The sequence below is a fragment of the Amblyomma americanum genome, chromosome 4 (genome assembly GCF_052857255.1).
Source record: "Amblyomma americanum isolate KBUSLIRL-KWMA chromosome 4, ASM5285725v1, whole genome shotgun sequence".
In the NCBI taxonomy this organism is placed as follows: domain Eukaryota; kingdom Metazoa; phylum Arthropoda; class Arachnida; order Ixodida; family Ixodidae; genus Amblyomma; species Amblyomma americanum.
The window spans coordinates 192,634,581-192,652,276 of NC_135500.1; the positions used below are offsets into that span (position 1 = coordinate 192,634,581).

The 17,696-nt window shown below is 45.3% G+C and overlaps 1 protein-coding gene across 1 annotated transcript in view; it reads left to right on the plus strand.

Moving 5' to 3' along the window:
- The window catches only part of LOC144128912 (uncharacterized), a 165,169-nt gene that overhangs the window by 134,359 nt on the left and 13,114 nt on the right, over window positions 1-17,696 (plus strand). Inside the window, exon 2 of the mRNA XM_077662704.1 lies at window positions 2,022-2,181. Within this exon, the coding sequence (XP_077518830.1) occupies window positions 2,022-2,181 (160 nt within the window). The remainder of the gene's footprint in view (window positions 1-2,021; window positions 2,182-17,696) is intronic.

A 17,696-nucleotide genomic window follows, 5' to 3' on the forward strand; every position in this document is an offset into this window, starting at 1 on the left:
TGCTATGGCAGTAATAAGAAATAATTCGGTGCTAATGGCGCAGTCAAATTGGTATTTATATTACAAGCGAACGCGTGTGGAACGAGATATCTCGCACTTCGCAACTGCAAGTGATTGTAATTTAACTCTCATCTGGCGTGCGACAGGCTCTGCTCGTAGTCGTATGTAACTAGAATTTTACCGGTAATGTTTGCGGAGGCCCTGAAGTACCTCTCACCGAAGATACAGTTTTTGTTTTTCTGGTCTCTTAGTCTCCCTTTTAAGGCAAGCTGGGCCTCGCTGCGCTGAATTTGCTTGTTTGTTTTTCTTATGTTCGCTGAAGATTGCCTATGCTTTTGTGAGCATGTTCTGTCCTTATATCGGCAAAAAAAAAAACAATAAACGTAAGAAAAAAAGATGGAACTTCTAGCATGCCTTCAATAGCACAACAGAAGCTATAATCACTCAAAAGAAAATAAAAGTGGGAAATAAACAAGACACACCTTCTCTGAGTCAAAGAAAAATGATTTAACAGACACTTTAGATAGTTTGTAGCCGTGTTCCTAAAGCTGTTCATACGTAGGAGCTGTAGTGATTGGTGCAATCCTGAGCAGGTATTTTTTGTTTCATTAAAAATACTTGCAGCCAACTTAGTCAGACGCAAAACAACCCAAAGCAACTTGAAAACAATAGCACAAATAATAAAATAACTAATTTCAAAAATACTGAGAGCTGAAAGTAATGGATAATAGGTTCTTGATATCCAGACAAGCTAGGCAAATGATCCCTTCAAGAAGGTTCACATCAATTAATGGGTCGATATCACAGTGAAATGATTAAGATTAACAGCATTTTTTTTCGTTCTCGTTTACCTTTTCTTGTTGCAGCTGTTATGCCAGTTAACATGTACCTTCTGTAAATTATTTGGGAACCTTTCTTAATGCCGATATGTCGTGGAATACACACTTGACACATGTTTTTATCGAATTACATAGAGTAGCCTGTTCACTGTGCTCGATTAATTTTTTGTGCCCATTCTATATTCGCAAACAAGTAGTTCATGCCATAGCATGCAGTGTGGTGCACGCCGGCATATGTTGCTTTTATTTTTGCGATAATATCTGGCTTTCCAACCTTGATTAAATTTTAGCGACTACATTCAAATCTGCATTGTACAGAGCACCTAGTGACTGCTTTACAAATACGTTTGAGCATTTTCGAAACCCATAATTTTTTTTTCAGTTATTCAGAGCTACTGTGGTTATGAGGTGTATCTCGAAAAAACAATTTTGCATGAAGTACTGGTCTGACCATGTGAACAATTTGTGATCCCTCGTGGGCGCACTCGCTACGGAAAGCACATTCGCGCATGTTACGTTCCTTGAAAGCAAGTAAAAAATAGTTCGTTTGATCACTTTTGAATTCTGTAGATATTGGTTTAAACCTAGACATAATTCACTTAAGCTGTAAACTGGGCGAGTACATATGTTGTTTTTTGAACTACCGGGCGCACTCCTTCAAGCTCTTCGGCAGCTCCGAATATTCATTCATTCATTCATTCATTCATTCATTCATTCATTCATTCATTCATTCATTCATTCATTCATTCATTCATTCAATCCATCCATCCATCAATCAATCAATCAATCAATCAATCAATCAAGATTTATTCAAACGGCTAGTAAAAATACATGCAAATCATATGGGCCCTTCTTAGCCTTCTCGGCTAGACTTGGACGAATGCGGGAAATGAAAAAAATATTCATAGCGAGACAACTCAGGTATACACACAGAATTCACATCCAACAGTTATGCGATGGTTACATAAAAGGAAATCGAAAAAAAATTAATATTGAAGTTTAATTCAATTCCATGCTATTCCCTTGCTATTAATAAAGAACAGGGCACCTTCACTGTAGGAACGGCTCATCATTCTTGTTAGTGCGACCTTCATAAAGATTATGACTTCGCACTTTCTTTCTTCGTCCCTGTTGCTTTCACGCAGTTCATTTGTGTGTCCTGCCCTTTTTCGCACTGCGCAGATTTCCCTCGACGACCGGCGACGGCTGTACGTGAAGGCTGAGGAGGAGAGGCGACACACGGCCTACGGATCCATCAGCTACCAGATCCGTGAGGCCAATGAGGAAGCGTCCGGCTTCTTTGACTTCATGGGACGCGCCCTGGCCATCGTGAGCACCTCGGGTCAGTGACACATCTCAGTCGACGCCCGCATACGCCCGCTATTCATTTATTGCAAACCTTTCCACCACTACGCGCACGCGGGCCTACTTCCGGACCGAATTCGTGCCAGGATGGGGTTCGTTCACCCTTTGGTACCGACCGGGGCAAACTGTCTCCTTTTCGATCGATGTCCGTCGCCCGGGCCATCGCGGACCAAAACACGAGCGCGCATGGCACGCATCACCACCGCCGTGCCCCCCCCCCCCCCCCCCCCCCCCCCCTCCATGCTCGTCTTCGATCATGTCTCTGCGCCGCTCGGGGTGTGTGTCCAGTCTGGCCGTAGGACACAGACGAGCCGGCAGTCGCTCGATATTCACTTTTTTTTTTTCGAGGCACGTTTCTGCGGTTATCATTGTCATAAGTTCGAAAGCAAGTGGCGTGAGCGCGTTCCTTCGCCAATAGCAACTGCCAATTAGTCGGCGTTCATGACAACACCTGAGGACCGTGCGAATAATTACAACGCAACGTAACACTGCTTTTGCTGTTATGATCCCGAAAAATACCTTGCTCAAGCCAGCGATTAAAAAAACATCCTCCGCGCCGACTTTATCTTTGCGTAATTTCCGATCGCGTAATTTCCGAACATGGCATCTGCTTCACCACCTCTCTCTCTCTAGTTTGAACTTTCCATCTAAAACGATTGTAATACAGACTCTGACCTAAATATTGGTCATAATTTGAAGTTTTAGCAGAAGACACTAACTTCATAGTCAACCTAAAAACCGAGAAATTGAGTCTCCGCTAATCACCCTGTCTTTCTGAATGGAACATGCTCCTCTCGTCCTGACGAAAACGTCCAGCTCTTAACTAATCATCCCTGACCGACACGCGGACATCGCTAAACTGCCGGGTGGAGTGTCAGGCGGGAACAAGCTTCCGCTCCTTCCACTTACTTCCGCCACATTCAACGTGCTTCCTCGCCATCGGGTCCAGCGGTCCCAGGTCGCTAGGTAGCGCGTGCCACGGGCTTCAGCCGCGTCGAAGCGCGGCTCGGCGACCCGCACACCCACCCCCCTCCCTGATTGCCGGTTGCTGCCCCTAGTTGTGACCCAATTCTGGTGCTGCGCTCACTCCGCTCTGGCAGCCTTTGACGCGTGACGCTGCGCTGCCCGCTACTCGGTGACGCCTCCCGTGCCGCTCCAATGAGCGGCTATCATTAAAGCCCCCCCCTTTTATTATTAACTCTGTCTCGCAAAAATCCGTGCACCGTTGGGCGAAGCCGTAGAGCGGCCGTCAGGTAATCGCGACAAGATTGGCTCATGTCTTATTTCTCAATAGCGCTACGTGGTTAGCCATTCTGATTGGACGCGCGAAGCTACCGGCTGTGATAGTTAATGCGACCTTTTAAAAGAAACGCAACGCAGAACGTATATATAAGACAAAGAGTCTTAAATGTGTCCTCTTTTGTTTCCTTCTTGCCTTAAGCTTTCCTCAAGAAAAAATTGGCACACATGTGTACAAAACATGGAGCACGCTGACGTAATCCTAGTGTTGGTTTCTATGGTTTATGGGGGTTTGACGTCACAAAGCGACTCAGGCTGTGAGGGACGTCGTAGTTAACAGCTCAGGAAATTTTGACCACCTGGGCTTCTTTACCGTGCACTGACATCGCACGGTACACGGGCATCTAGAATTCCGCCTCAATTGAAATTCGACCGCCGCGGCCTGAAAATATATGTTTTCTGATTATTATCTAGCAGCAAAATGGCAGGTACAGCTATCGCTATAGCGAATCAAGAGACGATTTCTCTTTATTCGTAAAGCTGTTCACGCTTGTAATAGTCGGTGATAGGGCCGCTCTTTCTGCTATTCCAGTTGCCGAAGTCTCCGGCGTAAACCAAAAAAAAACAGCTGTTGCCCCGCCGCGGTGGCTCAGTGGTTAGGGCACTCGACTACTGATCCGGAGTTCCCGGGTTCGAACCCAACCGCGGCGGCTGCGTTTTTATGGAGGAAAAACGCTAAGGCGCCCGTGTGCTGTGCGATGTCAGTGCACGTTAAAGATCCCAGGTGGTCGAAATTATTCCGGAGCCCTCCACTACGGCATCTCTCTCTTCCTTTCTTCTTTCACTCCCTCCTTTACCCTTCCCTTACGGCGCGGTTCAGGTGTCCAACGATATATGAGACAGATACTGCGCCATTTCCTTTCCCTTCAAAAACCAATTATTATTATTATTATTATGCAGCGCGCTTTGATAGTTGAGCCTCTAATTTCCACTCATATATCCTAGGAAACCGAATACAGAGTGTATAGGGCAAGGATCTGTATATAGCTTGTCTCACTTAATTACATTTTGACAGCAATGTTGGTTTCTCGTGGACTCTGATGGTTGTCCAATTACGAAACGCCCTTCCGTGATGAGCGTGACAAATCTAAGGCTTGAACCCAGGTTCCAAATTCACAAAGCTCATCGTACGCAAAAATGTTCCGCCGTGACCAGTGTCATGCGTATAGTACAGGAATCGTTGGATATATATCGACTGGCCAGCGCATGTCTCCCTAAACTGGGCCGCACTTATAGCTTATCCCAGACCCATTTTCGTAAGCACTGCACTGTTTTAACTGCCTAAATGTTGGTGCAGCGTTCGGGTTCCGAGTGGCAGGCCGCTGTCATTCTCGCCGCAGAAAGGCCGCCAAAAGAAGTGATGTACGAGGCCAGTCTCGGCTTGTTCTTTCATACACTTTCATCTTCGCGGGCATCAAGCAGCTTCCGTATTACGCCGGACCTTTGCGCGTCGATGGGTGATCGCTGCATCATAACGACCGTCTCCTGAACGCGGGCGCATGGAGCTGGTGGGAATGAAGGAGTAGGTCGGGGCGTTCCGCCACATCTTTTTACGACTCCATAGCAGGCCATAAATAATGCAATCAGCGAGAGAAAAGAACCAGCACGGTCCCGAACGGAACGCCCATAATTTATCTCGAAGGCGTGCAAGGGCCTTCTTTGTGGGCTACCACAAGCTTGCCTCAAAGTTTCACTTTTATGACGACGTCAGTAGTGTTTTTGCCCCAGTTAGATGCTCCCGGGAAGCTATCGGAAAGTTACTGCTAGCATTTTCAGATCGTGACTATCATTTATCGGAAATAACGCATAAACTTGGATAGCGCAGTGTAGCCGCGGTCGGGTTCGAACCCGGGAACTCCAGATCACTACTGATCCGGAGTTCCCGGGTTCGAACCCGACCGCGGCGGCTGCGTTTTTATGGAGGAAAAACGCTAAGGCGCCCGTGTGCTGAGCGATGTCAGTGCACGTTAAAGATCCCCAGGTGGTCGAAATTATTCCGGAGCCCTCCACTACGGCACCTATTCTTCCTTTCTTTCACTTCCTCCTTTATCCCTTCCCTTACGGCGCGGTTCAGGTGTCCAAAGATATATGATACAGATACTGCGCCATTTCCTTTCCCCAAAAACCAATTATTATTATTATTCAGTGTAGGCTCAAAATGGGGTCAATAAGATTAATTCCTTTACAACCTTGTTTAAGTCATGTATTGATATGCAACTTGACACGTCCAACATTCTTGGTCAAAAATTTTGAATATTAGAAAACTGTAAAGTACTCTTATGGAAACGTTGAAGCTGATGGTCCAGTCTTCCAATGTGTTGCTAAATCTTTAAGAGTGTTTCCATCGATCGCATCGAGCAGCTAAGACTGCCATAGAAAACCAATGGGTAACGCTTTCGAGGGTAGCAAGAACGTTAATAACAAACGGGACATTTGCGGATATAAAGATTGTTATAGTGAAATATTACAATATATGAAAAAATTGCCTTGTATAAACACTTTCTCCTTCAAAAATGCTCTCGTTCAGAATTGCTAGGCATGAAATTCTACAGGAGATGACAAGCTGACGATTACATATAGATACCATCGAGTATTGGCGAAATAAATTGCAAGATAGCTGAGAATTCAATATATAGTCTGACGTGAAGATTGTTGTTACCATATCATGCAAGGTCTTTTATACTAACAGCGCGCATCTGAGTAGATGCCACTTCCGGATCTAATTTTGCTCTTTCGCCGCATTTTTTTACGTCTCTTTATTAATGTACAGAATAGAAAGTGCTTAAAGCTCTCAGATTTCATCTACATGTAGCTGAAGTTCGTGGGTTATATTACCCAGGAGTAGTAACTGTCCCACTTTATCGCACCATACCGCTGAGTCTCATCGAAAAAATAAGAAGCAAATGAGCTTGGTGAACTGAATGTGGCCGATATAAAGGAGCGCGTCACCCAACACACATTTGTCTCGTTTATAGTATGTGTAACCAGTTAACAATGATATGCTCAGGAGTTAACTTGGCTTAAGGATATTAGCGTAGATTTTCATCACGAATGAACTGGACAAGCTAATTAAGATGTATACGATCTCTGTTGAAAGGCAACTCCTTGTACTACACATTCAGACAGAGGCAACTGTTTTTAGCCAATACAGTATATACGGGGCAGCATGGAGGCTACACGCATAGCCGTTTTTTTTTTTTCGCCTTGCACTGGATAACTAAGGTGGAAATGCCAAGGCTTCGAGTTCGTCTTAAGCTTTCGAAAGTTGTATGAAAAAGCAAGGCGGCTCATGCAAGCCCTGGCTTTACACACAAGTAAAGATTTTAAAAACAAGCTTAGGTGCGTGGATAACAGAAATCAAGTGCCTAAAAAATAATGGTGTTAATTAATAGAGAGAAATCCTCAGTATAGAGACGTTTGTGTTCACGAATGTTTCGAAGCAATTCCATTACGCGGTATTTTTCCATGGGCTTGTGCTCCGGAATATCCGTCGTGAACTCCTCCCGTCAAATCCGACTAATTTCGCTTCCCGAGGCGTAATTTCCAGCGCGACGACTTGAGAATTTCAGCCACGCCTTCTTGGCGTGCCAAGCCGCAAAGGAGGCGGAACTGCTCCAGCTTCACAAAACTTCCAAGTAGTGGAGTGCTTCGGCGTCGACTCTATGCATCCGAATGCGGTATTAGTAGGATTAACAGGCAGCTTTAGCGACGCGATTCATTCCGCAAGAGAGTAATTCCTTCGAAAGTTGTAGCACAAAATGAAACTGTGTAGGACTACATCGGCCTTCAAATTTAAATCAAGAAATATGGCCTCACTATGCCTAACTTCCTTATAGAAGGTAAATAATATACGTTAACATACCCAACACTTCTGGACAAAAGCATTTTCGAATTGGAAAGAGTTCATGAGCGAAATTTTCTCATATGTTGTAAGATTCAGCTATAACAATTAATATATCCGTAGATATCCCGTCGGCAGGCTTGAAATTTTTGTTATTAACGTTTTTGCTATCGCCAAAAACGTTCCCCATTGGTTTTCTGTGGAAGTCTTAAATGCTCTACGTTAGCGATGGAAACGCTATCAATGAAATATTTTGCTACATATCGGAAGAATGGTTCATTACCTTCAATATTTTACAGCAGTACCTCACAGTTTTTTTTAATATTCAAAATATTTGTCAAAGAATGTTGGACATGTTTACCACACTTCAAGTAAAGAAGTAATCTTTAGCACATATAGCACATCTCTTGAGGCCTGACCTCTTTTCAAAGTTCGCGTATGCGTAACTCAGATAAATTTAGGCTACGCAAAAAATTCCACGAGAAAGTAATTTTGAATTCAATGCCTATCAGAAGTTTCGTACACGAGCAAGAAAGGAACGCGATTAATTTTAAGGTGACTAACAATAAGAAAAAAGGAGTATGCTAATGGAGAGAGCAAAACAATGTCCTCGAATTGTCAGGTTCGCCGTCCTTAAATGCATTCTTCTCCATTCGTTCCATTTAATCACGCTGCACTGCAAGCACTGCAATGTGCGCAGTTCTTGCGTCCAGGGTGATCACATGAGCTTTGAGGGCTAATGAAAGAAGTGGCCAGGAGGCTCGGCTTTCGAAAATGCCATTCCTCGGGCTATTCTCCTCAATTAACAACTCGCTCACTGGAATTGGGACCCTCGCGAAACTCGGAGTACGCAGCAGAGTCGTTCGCGATTGGTGCGTTTCTAATCATTGTTCTCTTCAGAGGTAATCAAGGCCGGAAGAACCGAGAAGCAGACACACTCTGTTGTTAACTCTTATTTATTCTGACGCATTTTCACTTGCCAAATGTGTCCTCGACGTACTGCGGAAGTCGAAGGGTTAATTTGGACCCCTAGGGGCTCTGCAAGGTGAATCAAAATTGCTGCTCTGCTTTTTGTTCCTATCTTGTTCATTGATGGGAGAACATCGTTGTTCCGTAACAAGACACGGTTAGCCTTACACGTGTGCAGGCCACGACTCCAGACTCCCCCTCCCCCCCCGTACTTTTTTCTTGTCTCGAGATGTTTTGCTTTGGATGTTTATCAGTCGATACAATGCGCCATTATAGAGGCCTTGGTCATTAGAAAGCAAAGGCTTTCTAATGGCGCATTTTCGCTTTCAAGCCACGGCGCTTGCTGCGACATCTCGAGTCGTTGTGTTGAATGAAAATATGAAAGGACTATTAGTAGGATTTGCAATTGCCGGCAACTCTGCCTACTTAGAGAAGAACGGCCGCACACCGCTGTCAGAGTTTTGACGTGCTCTGGTTATATATGCCTTTTTGTAAGATGTCATTTGAGCCATCGATACAGCTTTCGTCTACGTGAGGGCAGCAAGCTCAAATAGAAAACGTTGTCCGTTTTCATATTCTATTTTTTCATTATTTAGATGACTTGCCATGTGGCAGTCAATATTCTATACAAATTCGTGAATGCTACTTGCATCCAGAAACCTGAGCAGGCTCCGGCTCTTAGTGCTGTCCATCATTCACAGGGTGACGACTACTTGCATCCAGAAACCTGAGCAGGCTCCGGCTCTTAGTGCTGTCTATCAGTCACAGGGTGACGACTACTTGCATCCAGAAACCTGAGCAGGCTCCGGCTCTTAGGGCTGTCTATCAGTCACAGGGTGACGACTACTTGCATCCAGAAACCTGAGCAGGCTCCGGCTCTTAGTGCTGTCTATCAGTCACAGGGTGACGACTACTTGCATCCAGAAACCTGAGCAGGCTCCGGCTCTTAGTGCTGTCCATCAGCCACAGGGTGACGACTACTTGCATCCAGAAACCTGAGCAGGCTCCGGCTCTTAGTGCCGTCCATCATTCACAGGGTGACGACTACTTGCATCCAGAAACCTGAGCAGGCTCCGGCTCTTAGTGCTGTCTATCAGTCACAGGGTGACGACTACTTGCATCCAGAAACCTGAGCAGGCTCCGGCTCTTAGTGCTGTCCATCAGCCACAGGGTGACGACTACTTGCATCCAGAAACCTGAGCAGGCTCCGGCTCTTAGTGCTGTCTATCAGTCACAGGGTGACGACTACTTGCATCCAGAAACCTGAGCAGGCTCCGGCTCTTAGTGCTGTCTATCAGTCACAGGGTGACGACTACTTGCATCCAGAAACCTGAGCAGGCTCCGGCTCTTAGTGCTGTCCATCATTCACAGGGTGACGACTACTTGCATCCAGAAACCTGAGCAGGCTCCGGCTCTTAGTGCTGTCTATCAGTCACAGGGTGACCACTACTTGCATCCAGAAACCTTAGCAGGCTCCGGCTCTTAGTGCTGTCCATCAGCCACAGGATGACGACTACTTGCATCCATAAACCTGATCAGGCTCCGGCTCTTAGTGCTGTCTATCAGTCACAGGGCGACGACTACTTGCATCCAGAAACCTGAGCAGGCTCCGGCTCTTAGTGCTGTCCATCAGCCACAGGGTGACGACTACTTGCATCCAGAAACCTGAGCAGGCTCCGGCTCTTAGTGCTGTCCATCATTCACAGGGTGACGACTACTTGCATCCAGAAACCTGAGCAGGCTCCGGCTCTTAGTGCTGTCTATCAGTCACAGGGTGACGACTACTTGCATCCAGAAACCTGAGCAGGCTCCGGCTCTTAGTGCTGTCCATCATTCACAGGGTGACGACTACTTGCATCCAGAAACCTGAGCAGGCTCCGGCTCTTAGTGCTGTCCATCATTCACAGGGTAACGACTACTTGCATCCAGAAACCTGAGCAGGCTCCGGCTCTTAGTGCTGTCCATCATTCACAGGGTGACGACTACTTGCATCGAGAAACCTGAGCAGGCTCCGGCTCTTAGTGCTGTCTATCAGTCACAGGGTGACGACTACTTGCATCCAGAAACCTGAGCAGGCTCCGGCTCTTAGTGCTGTCCATCATTCACAGGGTGACGACTACTTGCATCCAGAAACCTGAGCAGGCTCCGGCTCTTAGTGCAGTCTATCAGTCACAGGGTGACGACTACTTGCATCCAGAAACCTGAGCAGGCTTCGGCTCTTAACCAACTTTCTGTAGTCGTGTTGTTCTTGAAGTTGTTGTTCCGGGACAGGTCCACAGCATGTGGAGAACATCGGCGTCAGTGGCGGGAGTGGAGCATTAGGACATGTGTTAGAAACTGTTTCTTCTTGAGAGCCCCATCGGCACGCCACCGACGGGATAAAGCCCCTACCCCCCCCCCCCCTAGTTCTGCTAACGGACACCTCCTCCAATCTCGTTAAACTATAAGGGAGGAGGGGGTAAGTACACGCGAAAATCTTTGTACGTGTACCTCTCCTTAAAGATTATATCAAGATGGAAATAGCAGAGCGGAGATCAAAAGGCAGGTTAGTTGGGGAGGCATTCGTGGTTGGGGCTTGGTGTGTTAGAGCGTCTGCTCTCCTCTGGTGAATGTTCTGCGCATCATCTCGCGTCCGGTATACCTGACCGCGTTTCGTTATTTTCTTATTGAGAGTATGTATCTCTTGAGTTATGCTTAGTGTTTTTGAAACTGTTTTGAGTTGCCTACAGCCGCTAAGGAGTTCGTGTAATTATGGGCTTCTCTTATAGACACCGTGCTATTTATAGCCTCCATAGCATCACGGATGGCGTAAAGCTCAATCACAACGGGGTCCGGGTGGTCAGAGACATATTCCCGATATGTGAATAACTCAGTGTGTGTCAGGCTAGTAGTAGCCGTTCTACCACCCTTGTCCACGACCGATGTATCCGTATAAGCGATACAGAATCGTGAACTTGTGCCAACCACAGTTCGATATGTCGGCTTCCCTTTAATATATATAGTTCGGTCGTCTTGTTTGTAACTATCGTTGTGCATGTTCACGGAGAGGGATCTGCCATTTTTGGCGGCTTTTACTCTGAAGTCATTAAAAACAACTGCGACGGGCCGAACGTGCTTTCTCTTTATTTATCTTTTTGCCTCTCCTTGGTCAACAAGTTCATTCAGTGGATTGCGTTGCGCATATTCCTGTATAATCGGGATGAGTGTTACTTTTGCCAGGGCCGTGATGGTGCACATTGCGTTTCTGTTCATCCTTTCCTGCGCCACCCGCTGTTGGCTGGTCAGTAGATGAAACTGAGCCTGGAATATTATCCCTAGTTGAAGTAGTGAACGTACAAGAGGTCCGGCAATCTCAGTATGCGCTTCTCCTCCCCTAGATGGTATGCATTTGATTAAGTGTAATGTATCCACTGCTGGATTTTTTGTTCTGCGGAGCCATTGTGTTCTTTTACCAGACTTAAGAATATCTAGTCAGAGGACTCTCAGCTCGTCCACTTCTTGTAATGTCTCCTTTCCAGTTCTAGGCGTAAATCTTTTAGTTATCAATTGCTGTCTCCAGTTTTTGTTTGCCACGTGAACGCACATCGGTACGCATGCCTTGTAGACGTTCTTCAGCGTACACGTATTTCGGCTTTCTACGTGTGCTGTGCGATGTCAGTGCACGTTAAATATCCCTAGGTGGTCGAAATTATTCCGGAGCCCTCCACTACGGCACCTCTTCCTTCCTTTCCTCTTTCACTCCCTCCTTTATCCCTTCCCTTACGGCGCGGTTCGGGTGTCCAACGATATATGAGACAGATACTGCGCCATTTCCTTCCCCAAAAACCAATTATTATTATTATTATTTTCGTGAACACTTGAACTACAATGTGAGGAACGATTTGAGGTTGCTGGGAGGGGGGAGGGATAGCGGTTGTCGTGGATGGGTCCAGTCAACTTGAGTTCGCAACCGGAATGTACCTTGCCACCCACATGTACACCTTCAAGCCTGCAAGCTTATAGCTGACAAATTTTATAGCGCGGATGTTCATTTCCCAGGGTTCGGTATCGATATTAGTTCGAAGACCTATTATCTATTTATGATATCCCCATTTCACTCTGGAGGCTTATTCCTGTTTGTAGATTCGATCACATCGGTTCGTTATTTCCGCCATGCCTAATTGTGCCCCAGTAACGCACGTATGCGGTGGTTGAGAAAATCAATCTTCTTCGCTGTAAATGTTGAAAAGCACACATTTCACAAAATTCGGCCATATATTCTCGTTCCGGAGCTGCAGAGCTGTAACAGTGAAGCTGCAAAGTTTTCAATTATCTCGACTTTCCGCATTTTGAAAGGTATGCTCAGACTTAATAGCATCAAGCTTCCCCTCGAGTCGATACAAGACTTCCTCTGTTAAATATAACTCTCGTTCTGATCAGTGTTGTGTTTGCTTAATAAAATTGACTTCTGTACTGTGTACCCATCTGAATAAGAAAACTAAAGTCTCGCTTGAACATACGAAAAATCTAAATTACTTTGTCAAATAAACTCTGATTAATGTTGACGCTTCACCTCAAAGGCTTTACATGCAAAACTAATTAGTCGGTAATGATGTTTACAAGATGGTGTATTTGTGTACGGAGCAGAGGTTTGACTGGAGGACCTTAATGTGAGATCACTGCAAGTTGTTGCACACAGGGCTGTATTGTAGTGGTTAATATGAGATGTCGCTTTTGTGTTAGCCTTCAAATCACAAACATTAAAGCCTTCTAGGCTTTAATGTTCTAGTACCAGCTTGTCGCGATCTCCATGTATACTCAACCGCTGGAATGGAATAAAAAAGCTGAAGATTATTTATGATAAGAAATGATGAATTACGGTGGATCAAAAACGTATTTAGGTTTTAGCAACGTGTTCCAGCCCCGGTTTTTTTATTACATTTGCTAGTCCCCTGATAGAAGCACAGCTGCCCCCCCCCCCTCCGGCTATTAGACCGCAATGCCACAAATCAATACAAGCTTAGTTGAAGCAAATAATCAATTTAATAATGAGCAATGTTTAAAGAGAAATCACTCTTTGCTGAAACCTAGTTGCCGTAGTAAGGCAGTTAGCGCCTTATCGTGACTGGCTATATAGAGAGTAACAAATTTTGTTTCTGAAAGAGAAAGTTCATTTTTTGAAAACGTAACACTGCGTTTTAACGAAATGAATTTTTACCTGCCCTCTTCAAGGGCAGCTTCACTTTGAACAGATTGGCCTTTATCTAAAATGAGGTACGCTGCAAGCGACGCCCAAGGAAGGAGTTTTCGATTTAAAAGGTAGACTCAAAATGTTCTCAGGTGTGCTTGGAGAACCACATCAGCGAAAAAAAAAAGAACTATGCGTGCGCTCGCATACTTTCGTGCGGATGGTCGCAACGTAACCCGCGTATGCTTCGAAACTTCGCTACAGCTGCATGGCGACGCGAATTGCTTAATCCAAAGTTTAGACATTCAGGCCACGCGTTTCTTTATGTGTTATAGCAGTTGTTTTCTGGACGCAGACGCTACTGGTAATGACTTTTATAAGCTTTTTTTCTTTCGCCATTTCTTTTGAGACAAGGAACAAAGAAGTTATTCCGCAAGAACCTTCCTCTTAGCGGTATGAAGACGTTGCAGACAACGGGCTGTTATGAGGAAAGCGTTCGCCCATTACTTTTGCTCTGTCTTCACGCGGCAGAAATAGAAGTAAGCCCTTAGTGGCTCTTGCAATCACACCATTAGATTGGGTCCTAATGGCAAAACGCTGCAAAGATATGCAAAGCGCCGAATATAATCGTGGTAGACAAAACGTGCTTTGCAAAAACAGCGCCATTAACTTGATTGTTTCTAAAGAATGTAAATTGCTTAGGATCACAAAGAGAAGAACTATTATTGTCGGCAACCTGCGATTCCCTTTTTCCCCGCTAATGAAAATCGCGAAGTTCTCGGGAAGGGTTGTCGATCCTTTTATCACTCGGTGATTGCGCTTAACAACTACAGGCAAAAAAAATTCCATCACTGCAGAATAAGCGCGAAAACAATGCTGCTGGCGCTTAGTATCCTGTCTTTAGATAATTATTTTAATTCACTGCAAGAAAGGTTGCTTGCAATAACACAAAAACAATATAGGCAAAAAAAAGAGCATGGGAAAAAAAACGTCAAAACTGCCTGACGTAGGCTTCTTCAGTTCAGTGTCTAAATCACAAATTAATTTGAATGAAAAGTAATAAAGGCAGAAAGAAAACTTTCCAAATGATTTCACAAGGTCTTCTAATCACGTGCGGCAGATTCCCCCGCAACATGCTGACCCGAGTACCGACGCGAACTCCTTCGGCAAAGATTACTCGCCCCGTCAGAAAAGCACCACACATCTTTTTTCTCAAGCTTGCGCAGCTAGAGGTCGCATCTGCAAAATTGAAGAGTCCGTGACCAGAATAACAGCGTCCAAGGAACATTCGCTCTAGCTTTTTTCCCTAGTGTTGTTGCAGTTAAGCATCACGAGAGAGCAGTGCATTCACTGGAAGCAGCCTGCCGCTGCGGCTGATTGCACATTACTCTTCCCGGCTGGAAAATCTTCACTGTCGCATAGCTCTTTTTTGTTTGATCCGCACATACTAAGCCCCCCCTCCCCGAGTGCTCCACGACAACGAGGGAAATAGTTAACGCTCCTTTTCACAGCCCAATACAGGCGGGGGTCAGAAGCACAGTTCGAAGCGCTGTGCGAAGTTCAGCGGATTCTAATCAGCTAGAAAGCACGCACGCTGCTGTGATGGCAGCCGGTCTTATTACGGAAGCTGTTTGTTGGTAGGGAACGCATGTTGTTAGAGCGACAGGCTGGTCTTTTGTTCCAGCGTTGGCGCCAGAGAGATGAACCGTCACTGCTCGCCAGCATGGCGTAGACAGCGGAAATCAGACTAAATGTGCGCCTCCTAGGGGACAACGCATTACGCCGTCCATTTTTTTTTTGTTTCTCGGCGCATCTACGTCCTGATTGTTATTATACCAGGAGTTCTCTACTGAAGAACGCGCACTTGGGCCAATATATTGGGACGTAGGTAATCACGGCAATGTCTTGGTAGCTAAGAGACCCAGTGCAACACCCCGGACGGGCCGAATTAGACTTCTATAGATTTCGCAAAGCCATGTTTCTTTATTTTTCTTCTGCGTGCGTGTGAGTAGTAGAATAAAGGGGTTTTAGCCTTTAATCAGTGTATTACGAAACAGAGAAAGGCAATATCTCCAATGCTTGCAACTAGGCTGATGCATGTAACAATAATCCGGACATTGCAGCCAAAGTTACAGTTAAACGAAGAATAAGAGATGATTACTGAAAATATATGCCCCCACATAAAAGCAGATGCTGCTTTTCAAACCTTATGTAGCGGGCATAGTTGGTTAGCTACGTGTTGCAATGGTTATGAAATTAAAAAAAGCAAGTCGACATGACAGCTTTTCATCGCCTATAGGAAAATATAGTAGAATGTGCGAAAAGTCGCAAGAAATACTGGCGCACGAGGAGGCACGCACATGCACACGCTATAAAGTTTTTAAACATTTCTGCAAGTAATTACAGGATCTAAAACAGCAATAGGGCCATTAACCTCAGTTTGACGACTTGGGTCGTGACCCTACTTAGCTTGCAGGTCAGCGCTTTCGATGGCGTCACGCTCGAGAGGCGCATTTTACGCAATAATCACAAAAACAGGCCCACACTATTCAACACGCCAGCAATTTTATCTGAAGCCAGCGCTTCGCAAAATTTTTAGCCGCTCATTAAGCCACCCGGGGCTTGGAGTATGCAGCGCCAAAATGGCAGGTAAGAAACAAGGTCAGTGAATTAAATTTGCAAGCAGAACAGCTTCAAAAAAAAAAAAACATTGCTGACCTCTCCCGGGGCACTGAAACTTGCAAATGTGTCCCGGCTACGTGCGCGCAGAAACATTATGGTGAACCACTATTATGTATAGTTCTGCCGTGAAAGTTCTGTTGCAAACTGTAACATATGCTGAAGACAGTTCTCTGCGCAAAACAAAAAAAGGAAGAACCTATAAGGTCAACGCTAAGAACGACACGTAAACCACAATTGCAGGGCATTCAAAGGCCGCTGAACAGAGCCACTCGTTTACACAAAAACTGATGCACTGTGATTCAAACCGATTTCCATGACTGGCTAGGCCTGAGGTTCTTTGCCTCCGTTCTATAAGAGAGGGTGAGCACGGCTGTTACTTCGGGCGCAGCACGGTTTTTCGAAAGTTGTTTTGCGGAAGTTTTTCATTGAATCTTTTTTCTTTTTCTTTTTAGAATATTGCGTAGTAAAGCATCCTCAAACTCCGATATTCGGGGGTGGCATTCTGGGAGATTTTCCTTCCTCCACCTAAATTGTTTGCTTGTCTGCGTCAGTCAGTGACCCCCTTGATACCACAGCTGGCAGAAAACATTGCTTTCTAGTAATCAGCTGTGACCATCAAAAGCAGTCGCGACCGATTATAATATAAAAAAAAGAACGAATGAAGCCAAGCGCGGTTATGAAACAGGGCCCTCGGAGACGTTAAAAAATATGGCTCGATTGCCCTCGTTTTGTAACGATACTATTTTCTCTTGGTCAGCCTCGCCATTGATGCGAGAGTAATTATACACATGCTAGCTACAACGTCTGACGTCGCAGGCAGCGGCTGCCATTGAAAAGAAGTAAGAAATGATTTGGTCAAAAATTTCATTACGAAACTCGGCCTCTCGTTTGTATTGCAACCGTTTCCTCAATGCTGCGATGTCAAGGCAGCAAAAATGCTACATGAAACTCTTGAACTTCACGTAGTTAATTTTTTTCTCGGCCCTGTATGCAAAGAAAGCAAATAAACGTTATGTTTACTTAGAAAAAGAATCATTGCATAAATAGAAAAACTAACACATTACGCAAGTCTTTGAACGCCTTAAAAAAGAAAAACTACGCTCACTTAGTCGGTCGGATAAAATAAATTAGCCGGTAGTTTAGAATTGCAAAGCTTTAATATTACGCGAAAGCACTGCTTTCTGCAGGTGGACATTACTGCCATGTACCTGAAAGAGCGATTCAGGTGTCCACTGACCCAGTTTTGCGCATGTTCAACTTTTTCATCGTGAAAGCCAATTTACCCAACGTACGCCGGCGGTCTATGCTCCAATGCAGCGTTTATGCAGCAGGGTTGTCAGTGCAAACACGTATTGCCCTAGTGCCGCGCTTCTGCCCCAACGTTGTCCACGCCAACGCATGCAGCGCACATATCTTTGTCACTACCGCCACTTAGCTCAAGGCGCGAATATTACTTTGACAGAAGTATTAGTTGACCAAGAAGGCGATGTGCAATGTACAACGGGAGTGTGTGTTGCAGTTTAACACGAGGCGT